A 9,883-nucleotide genomic window follows, 5' to 3' on the forward strand; every position below is an offset into this window, starting at 1 on the left:
CCACTGCACTCCAGTCTGGGTGACAGAGTGAGACTCCAACTCAAAAAAAAAAGATTCTCAAATACTTACCATTGTGTTTCAGCTGCCTACAGTGTTCAGCACAGCCATGTGCCACACAGGCTTGTACCCGAGGGGCAGTAACTATAGTAGGCCAGACCACCTAGGTTTGTGTAAATACACTACCATGTCCCTGCTGTGATGAGATAACCTAACAATGCATTTCTCAGTATAGATTCCTGTCATTAAATGACACATGACTGTGTTTATTCGTTTATTATTTTTCTGTTTGTTTGGTCATAGCCAGCCTAGTGGGTGTAAAATGGTATCTCATTCTCATTCTGATTTGCATTTTCCCTAATTAAAGATATTTCATCCATTCACTTTCTTATTTTGAAAAAATCCTTTGACCCCTTCTTCCAACCCTGTCCCTCCCATCCCCCAGCATTGGTGCTGGAGTAGAAAAACAGATTCCTAGGACAAAGTGGAATTTAGTAAATGACGACTGTGACTCTTCAAGCCAGTGGGGGACAAGGGCGGGAGAGTGGCAGGGCTGGGGTTTGCATGTGCGTCTGACTGGTTGGCTGTGTACTCTGTGCTCCAGCCTGAGCTGCCTCCATGTGTCCTTCTCACAGTGTTGCTGAGGCCGCTGTGGCAGATTGCGGGAATGAGGGGGTGGCTGGGAGCAGGTATTTCAGCCGGGAGCAGCCAGGAGAGGCTCGCCCACTGATTTGAAATATCACCATTCATCCCAGCCTCAGCAGCATTCTGTTCCCTTATAATGGGATAATTATAAAGTCCATTTGTCGTATTAAATCTTTTATTCATTATTTGTAATTTTTCCCCCTGGAAAGAGAGTGGGAGAAATAAAGTTTGATGGCATTTGGACTTGGAGGGGGCTATGCCCTGCTTATGTGCCTCTCTAGTGCCTGACACGTGAATGCTGAATAAAAGTTTGTTGAAGGAACAAGTGATTGGATGAAGGAATGAATGAAGTGGGATCCTTTCCAATCTTTTAAATATTTCCGTACCTTAAAGGCTCTCCTGACTATGTTGAGTTTCTTTTGGATAATTATGGAGAACTCCTCTTCTTTGATGCCAGGGGTATCAGAAATCACATGGTGCGTAAAAGTGAGGGCATCCATCGAGATTCCTTGGGACCGTCCATAGTCTTGAAGCACAGCAGTAAGAAAAGCTTTGGAGGGAAATACACACCATCAAGTTCTTTGTGAGACTCAGGGCTTCCTGCCGGGGTTAGCAGCACCCATGTCTCATGGGGCAGGAAGAGAAGAACGGAGACAGAGGGAACCAGAGAGATAGCTGCGAATCTGGGCTGGGCAGGAGGAAGGGAACGGTTCACATGCTCACTCAGGCCTTGGCGACTCACCTGGCCAGCTGCAGGAGCGTCCTGGTGAACAAAGGCTGTTTTTCTAGTTCCAGCACCCCTCCCGTCTTCATTGTGGGGACAGAGGGACTGTAAATCCTGGGATTCTCTCCATTTCCGACCCAACCTTGGCTGATCATCATACCTCATCCTCTTGGCAACCAAGATGGGATCCAGAGGCAAGTACCAGACCAACTGTGTTAGAGTCTCAAGAAGTGACATTCGGACCTTGGGAAAAGGAAGGCTCTATTCCTTTTAGGGTTGCTGAGCAGCTTGTGGTGGTCGTCCCTCCCCCCCCGGTTGCATGGAGACAGGCTGTGTGTAGCAGGCAAACAGTGGGGACGTCTTAAACTCCCTCCCATGCCTGTCACTTTAATTCCTATTGTTAAAATCAGAATTCAAATCCGAGAGAGACCACAAAGAGCCAGCTCCAATGCAAACACATGAGGGTCTTTATTCAGGCTCAAGTCTGGGCTCACGTATGAAACCGGCAGTGGCTTCAGGGACGAGAGCCCTGATCCAGTATAGCAAGCAGTTTCTATGCACAATTACAGAGGGAGGGGAAAGAACTTTAAACTTGTTTTTACATGATTGGGTAATTTCTCCTAATGGGTACGGGGGCACCTGGGATTGGTTGGTCTGCTCAGCTACCTGTGATTGACGGGGAGCTGCTAAATGGGCAGGGTGGAATGTCAGATAAGCTAGGTTTAGCAAGCAGGCAGGCTAAGCAAAGGAATGTCCGGGAGGGGTTTATTACTTGACATTCACATACTGCTAGCAGCAGTTGCGGAAGCAATCAGTTATTTTATGAGACAAACAAAAATTAAACTTAACAAAATTCTAAGTACAAACACTGCAAACAAATACAGTGAACGTGGGGTAGGAATTCATATAGTAATAGTTCTCTTAGAGTTTTTTTGAATCTCTTGGGTCTCTCACTATCAGTTTGCTCCTCTCGTTGTGCTCCCCATTTCGGCAAATGCCGTTGGCAGCCACCAGCTTTCCAAGTCGGAGACCTGGAGGTCCTGCTTATCCTCTTCCTCCCCTTCCCCTACCCTTTCACACACGGAGTCCAGTTGGTTCTGCTTCCCGCTCCACTTCTGCCCCACTAGCGTTGCTCTGCTCCCCTTACCACCAGCTCTTGCCTGGAGCAGAAAGTAGACTCCTTAAATGACGGACCCAGTCTTGCCTCTCCCATGCCTCCTGCCTTTCCATACTGCTGCGATTGGATCATGGCCTAAAACACTTTGGTGGTTCTCGATGCCCCAGGATGGAGTCGCCTCCCTTAGTGGGTCTTATGTGGCCCCAGGGACTGACTGTGTGCGTCTTCCCTGCTACGCTATTCTCCCTCTGGTGGGTCTTTTGCTTGGGCCATATGGACGTTTGGTTTCCCCTCAAGTGCTTTACCCTCTCACTTCTGGAACTTTGAATGGCATTTTCTCTAATAAAAATATATTTCCTGGGCTGGGCACTGCGGCTCACTCCTGTAATACCAGCAGGATTGCTTGAGCCCAGAAGTTTGAGATCAGCCTAGACAACATAGCAAGACCACGTCTCTACTAAAAAAAAAAAAAAAAAAAAGCCAGGTGTGGTGGCATGGTGCCTGTAATCCCAGCTACTTGGAAGGCTGAGACAGAAGGATAGCCTGAGTCCAGGAGGTTGAAGCTGCGATTAGTCATGATCATGCCACTGCATTCTAGCCTGGGTGGCAGAGTGAGACCTCGGATCAAACAAACAACAAAAAACAAACAAAAAAGAATCCTATTCCCAGTTTAGTGCAGTGGTTTAAACACTCAACTTTTAAAGTCAGGCTGAGTTCAAATCTTGGCTCAGTCACTTATTAGATTTTTTTTTCCCCCTCAAAGTCGTACAACTTACCACTGGTATAACTTTGGATACATTTATTTTTTTTTCTTTTTGAGTTGGAGTCTCACTCTGTCGCCCAGGCTGGAGTGCAGTGGCCGCTCCCAGCCACTGCAGCCTCGACCTGCTGGGCTCCGGTGATCCTTCCGCCTCAGCCTTCTAAGGAACTGGAACTACAGGCGTGTGGTACCACGTCCGGCTAATTTTTGGTTTATTGTAGAGACGAGGTCTTGCCAAGTTGCCTGGGTGGGTCTCAAACCTACGGGCTCAGGCAATTCACTCACCTCGGCCTCCCAAAGTGCTGGGATGACAGACTGAGTCACTGAGCCTGGCCTAGGGCAAATTTCTTAACTTCTCTGTGCCAAGGTTTTCTGTCTGAAAACAGGGGTAATTATAGTAACGTCCTCACAAGATTGTCATGAGAATTAAAATGATTTAATTTATACAAAGTCCTCAGAACTGTGCCTAGCACACAATAAACACCATGTAGTGGTGTTAAATTTTTTCTTCAGCTGGGCTCGGTGGCTCAGCCTGTAATCCCGTGCCTTTGGGAGGCTGAGATGAGTGGATTGTTTGAGCCCGTGGGTTCAAGACCCGCTTGGGCAACTTGGCGAGACCTCATCTCTACAATAAATCAAAAATTAGCCGGGCGAGGTAGTGCGCGCCTGTAGTTCCAGCTACTCGGAAGACTGAGGCGGAAGGATCGCCAGACCCAGCAGGTTGAGGCTGCGGTGGCTGGGAGCGTGCCACTGCCCTCCAGCCTGGGCGACAGAGTGAGACTCCAACTCAAAAACAAAACAAAACAAAAAAATTTTATCTTCTTTCTCTGTCCTCACCTGGATAATACTGAACTGGTTGCAAGCTTTAAGTCTCACCCCAGAAGTTATTTCCTTAGTGGCCTTCCCTGGCCCTTAGTTAGGTTTCCTCTGTTTTAAGGTCCAAAAGTATTGATTCATTCATACATTCATTCAGGAAGTCATTCATTCTTCACATACTTATCGAGAGCTTTTTTTTGGGAGTACCTGAACTGTATGTATTAGGTGCTGGGGATACAACCGAAATGAGAACATCCTGGTTCCTGCCTTCTTGGAGCTCACGGCTAGTGTTGCCCCTTTACAAGTCCCTTACATCCCCAACCACACAGTGCTGTGACACACTCATGGTTAATGTCTGTCTTTCTGCTGGACATTTGTGCTGAGCAGGTGGGGTCCAGGTCCCAGCAAACATTCGGTCACCAATTCTTGTTCAAGGAATAAATGAATGAATGGTTGAGGCACAGAACTGATCCCTTGGCAAGGCGCCCATCTCCACCCCTTTGTAGTGGCCTTTGGGAGGGGTCTAGTGTCAGCCTTTGACATCATAGAATCAAGGGCCCAGAGGTGAGACAGTGACCTGCCAGGCACAGGTGGAGTCTGACAGGGGTGGATCTATTTTGGTATGAGATTGGGAAGGACGTGGGTGGGGGGAGGAGAGAGACTGCTCTGGAGATCTAGGCTCCTGGGGGGCGGGGGCATAGGCGCTGTTGCCCCAAAGGGGAGGGGGAAAGGGAGGGGGGAAGAGGTGGAGGGACTGAGGGCAAACTTGGCTGGTGTGGGGCCGATCTTTGTTCCAAGGCTTACCTTGTGGAAAGAAGAAAGCTGGGAGCCAGTATCTTGCAGGAAATCCTTCAAAGCGATTATCCTCTGAATTATCAGCATGTGTGGATCTTTGGCTAGATGGTGGAACAGGCCGCTTCCAAGTTGTGATCAATCGTATATACCTAGTGGCCGGCAGACGACAGATTGGGGTGGTTAATGGCATAATAATTAGGGTGACAGCACCTGTGCTCTCACGCCCCCCCAGGTTCCTAGGTCTCCAGATCAGTCTCTCTCCCCCCTCCCTACCCACTTCCTTTCCTCACTTGCCAAGATAGACACCTTCAGGTGTTGTGGGCAATTTCCTCCCATCCCTCCCAGGTTCCTCCTTGTTCTCTTCATCTCAGCTGCCTCCACTCAGGACTCTTGTCCTGTGCTTGAATGGAAACCAGCTGTGGTTTGAAGCGGGCGAGGGAAAAGGGGCGATCACAAAGGCTGGAAGGGAATGGATTTGGGTAACAGGAGATGTCACTATGATAGTGGGAATCCTGGCTGGGCTTGAGGAATCTTGTCACTTGTTTTTGAGTCACAGACTTCTCCCAGAAAAGTGGTCATATGTCTGCATTTGTTCTGTTGTTGACACTCACTTAGCATTAAATGGCATAAGAGGAAGCCTGGCACAGACTTTGGAACCAGATTTTCTGGGTTCATATCTTAATACTTCCATGTTCTAGTTGTGAACTCTTGGGCAAGTTACTTCACATCTTTATGACTCCATTTGCTTATCTCTAAAATGGGGATGATGATGATAGTTATCTACTTCACCTCACAGAGCTACTATGAGAATTAAGTGAGTCAATCTGAGTAAAGCTCTTAGAGAAATGTCTAACACACTGTGAGGCCCTTGTTAAATGTTAGCTACTCTCACTGCCTTTCAAACTATTTTTCTTATGACTAAAAACATGTTTAAAAATTGTATGTCCAGTCTGTAATCCCAGCACTTTGGGAGGCCAAGGCGAGTGGTTTGCCTGAGCCCGCGGGTTCGAGACCCACCCGGGCAACTTGGCGAGACCTCGTCTCTACAATAAATCAAAAATTAGTCAGGCGTGGTAGGACATGCCTGTAGTTCCGGCTACTTGGATGCTGAGGTGGAAGGATCGCCGGAGCCCAGCAGGCCAAGGCTGCGGTGGCCTGGAGCGGCCACGGCACTCCAGTCTGGGTGACAGAGTGAGACTCCAACTCAAAAAAATAAAAATTAAAAATTTAAAAAAATTAAAAAAAATTTTATGTCCTTAATTCTTATTTCCTTTCATATTCCCCCTACTGGTTCCTCGGGACACAATGTTGAATAACAGAAAGAGAGATGTACTAGGTTCTAGTTGTAACTGTCTCTTGGAGTGGAGTGACCTTGGATGAGACTCTCAACTTCCTCAGTCCAAACATAAGATAAGAATCCCTCTTTTAGCCGGGCTCGGTGGCTCAGCCTGTAATCCCTCGCCTTTGGGAGGATGAGGTGAGTGGATTGCCTGAGCCCACGGGTTCGAGACCCGCCTGGGCAGCAAGACCTCATCTCTGCAATAAATCAAAAAATCAGCTGGGCATTGTAGTGCGCGACTGTAATTCCGGCTACTTGGAAGGCTAAGGCGGAAGAATCACTGGAGCCCAGCAGGTCGAGGCTGCGGTGGCCGGGAGCGGCCACTGCACTCCAGTCGGGGTGACAGAGTGAGACTCCAACTCAAAAAAAAAAAAAAAGAATCCTTTTTTTGCTTAAATCACATGGTACTGTGAGAACTCAGGGAGATCAAGCATATGAAGTTATGTTGTGAACTGTTCACATCTAAGCAAAAATAAAGAAGAGACACCGCTTTCATCCATACCGACGATGTATTGCTGTGTAAGCCAGTTTGGCCCAAGTATTGAAGAAATTCACTCGCTGGATGAGATCATTAATCCAGGAACTCAATGGCTTACATGACATGTAGGCATGTTTCTGTTGAGATTTAAAGACAGTTAGTTACATCATGTTGTTGTTGTTGTTAGATTTGTCTTGGGGGTCATTAGGAACATTTCTGCAAACTTTGGTAATAGACTCAAATGCCAGGAAGAAATAACTTGGCAGGAGGATGTCATTTTTCAAGTGAAAGCACATAATGAAAAAAATCCAATTATTACCAGGGCAAAACAGCATTCTCTTAACAATGCTTTGGATAAAACCCTTGGAACCTCCATCCTGGCAGAAGGCTTTGATTCCTCTTCTCAAATCTTTTCATTCCCTCACCCCCTCACCTCCTCTCTGGGGAGATCACTTTCACATGCCATTAGGTACGAGCAATTTTGGCTTCCTGGCCTTCCCCTCCAGAGTCCTATAAATCCCCATCCACGGTCTACTCCTTTCCCCCTTTCCTTCCAGTTTGGAGTCAGGCCAACCCCTGCTCCTGTGCTCTGCACAGCCCTCCTGGATAATTCCTCCCTCTTCCATAGACTCGGCTTTCCATTTTCCATCCCTTTGCTTATGAACATGCTCCTCTGTCTTAAACCCACAAACCACCCAGCATTCACTTCCTTTACAGTCAGGCTTCCTGAAGGAGGAAGCTGTTGATTCCTGTCCCTCTTCTGGAATCTTCATTACAAATCATCAGTGATCTTCTACTTTCCATATTCATGACCCACCCCATCTGTATCCCCTGCAGCTTTTTTTTTTTTGAGTTGGAGTCTCACTCTGTCACCCAGATGAGTGCAGTGGCCGCTCCCGGCCACCGCAGTCTCGACCTGCTGGGCTCCAGCGATCCTTCCGCCTCAGCCTTCCACGTAGCTGGAACTACAGGCCTGCGCTACCACGCCCGGCTAATTTTTGATTTATTATAGAGATGAGGTCTCGCTGCCCAGGCGGGTCTCGAACCCACGGGCTCAGGCCATCCACTCACCTCGGCCTCCCAAAGGCACGGGATTACAGGCTGAGCCACCGAGCCCAGCTCCCCTGCAGTTTTTGACTAAGCTTATTACTTCCTCCTCCTCCTGTGCCTTCACTCCTGTGACTACACCCCAACCTAGCTTTCTCTTGAATTCTCTGGACACTTCTGTTTAGGTCTTATCCACTGTTTCCTCTTCTTCCCTCCCTAGAGGCTGGTGTTGCCCGGAATCCTACGTACTTCACGTTCTCTCTCCCAGATTTAATGCCTGGCTTTGTCTAGGCTGATGAAACCAAACTCTTGCTTTGTAACCCACGCTCCTGTCAAATTGCTTCTCAGTAGATCCATCCGGGAGCCCTCTAGCTCTTCACACTTTCCATGTCCAAAACGGTGTCATGGTCTTTTCCTTCAATAGCATCTCTTTCGTCCCACCTGTCTTGGACTGCTAGTACTCTAGCTAACTCTTCTACCTGACTAATCTCAACTCTGGTCATTCTGTCAAGTATGCAATGGTCTCAGCCATATGGAACTGTACTTAGAGTATCCAAACTGGACTGTGTTCTCTCAGCCTAACTTTGCATTCATGAGAGTCCTAGCTCTTTCACTGCTTGACTTTCTTCACAAGTAATGAAGCCTTTCTGGCCCTTAGTCTTTATATCTGGCAAATAATGTTACTGGAGTAGAGGATCCCTAAGATCCTTTCAAACTTTGAAGTTCTATAATTCTAGACGTGTCTCTGCATATTAATTTTTTTTCACTGTTTGTATTCAGTTTTAAAGAATTATGCCAGGTGCGGTGGCTCACACCTGTAATCCCAGCACTTTGGGAGGCGGAGGCAAGAGGATTGCCTGAGCCCAGGGGTTCGAGACCAGCCTGGGCAACTTGGTGAGACCTCATTTCTAAAAATGATTAGCCACAGGTGTGGTGGTGCATACCTGTAGTCCCAGCTACTTGGAGGCTGAGGCGGAAGGATCGCCTGAGCCCAGTCAGTCAAGGATGCAGTAGATGTGAGTGATTCACTGCACTCCTGCCTGGGTGACAGAGTGAGATTCTGACTCAAAAAAAATTTTTTTTAAAGAATTATAATTACCGACGTTTTATGTCACTTTTCATGTTTTCTACATAGGTTTTTAAAAATAGCTTTATTGAGATATAATTTACATGCCATACATTTTACTAATTTAAAGTGTCCAAGTCAATGGTTTTAAGTATATTCACTGAGTTGTACAATCATCACTAGTCAATTTTAGAATATTTTCATCACTCCAAAAAAAACTCCTCTTGTACCCTTTAGCGCTCACTTCCCAATGCCCTGTCACCCACAGGCCTAGGCAAACAATACTCTACTTTCTATCTCTTTGGATTTGTCTGTTCTGAAAATTTCACTTTGCGGTCTTTTGTGATGACCTTCTTTCACTTAGCATAGAAAAGCTACTGTTTTTAAGTTGTAGCATGTATCAGTACTTTGTTCATTTTGGTGGCTGAACAATATTTTATTGTAGGGAGACACCACATTTTTTGGTGTATTCATCAGTTGATGGACACTTAAGTTGATTCTACCTTTTGGCTATTATGAATCATGCTGCCACAAACATTCAAGTGCAAGTTTTTGTGTGGACACGTTTTAATTTTTCTTGGGCATATACCTAGGAGTGGAATTGCTGGGTCAAATGGTAACTGTTCAACTTTTTGAGGAATGGTTAGGCTATCACCATTTTACATAACTATGAGTGGTATATTAGGGTTCCGATTTCTACACATCCTCACCAGTGCTTGTTATTATCTGTCTTTTGATTCTAAACATCCTAGCAGGTATAAAGTTGTATCTCACTGTGGTCCTAATTTGCATTTATCTGATAAGAAATAATGTTGGATATCTTTTTATGTTTCTACGTAGGTTTCTAATCTTGTATAAGTTTCAGGGATTTGGACACTGTATTGAGATAATTTCATTTCTGGAGCAATAGTTTTTGTATCTAACATCATGCTTGTTAATTTCCTACTCTGTGTGCCAGATCTTCCACGGCTGATTTATTCTCCACCTAATAGGCTCTGTGTTTTTTGTTTGTTTGTTTTGTTTTTGAGTTGGAGTCTCACTCGGTCGCCCAGACTGGAGTGCAGTGGCCGCTCCCGGCCCCCGCAGCCTCGACCTGCTG

The 9,883-nt window shown here is 46.5% G+C and overlaps 1 protein-coding gene across 1 annotated transcript in view; it reads right to left on the reverse strand.

Annotated features, from left to right (window-relative positions):
* Window positions 1-9,883, reverse strand: part of DNAH14 (dynein axonemal heavy chain 14) — a gene marked incomplete at its 5' end in the record, with an annotated part of 163,809 nt that overhangs the window by 8,199 nt on the left and 145,727 nt on the right. Inside the window, 3 exons of the mRNA XM_008072496.2 lie at window positions 1,029-1,192; window positions 4,864-5,003; window positions 6,696-6,808. Of these exons, the coding sequence (XP_008070687.1) occupies window positions 1,029-1,192; window positions 4,864-5,003; window positions 6,696-6,808 (417 nt within the window). The remainder of the gene's footprint in view (window positions 1-1,028; window positions 1,193-4,863; window positions 5,004-6,695; window positions 6,809-9,883) is intronic.

This window comes from Carlito syrichta, unplaced genomic scaffold (assembly GCF_000164805.1).
Source record: "Carlito syrichta isolate Samal-C Ts95f unplaced genomic scaffold, Tarsius_syrichta-2.0.1 Scaffold315294, whole genome shotgun sequence".
NCBI classification, from domain to species: Eukaryota; Metazoa; Chordata; class Mammalia; order Primates; family Tarsiidae; genus Carlito; species Carlito syrichta.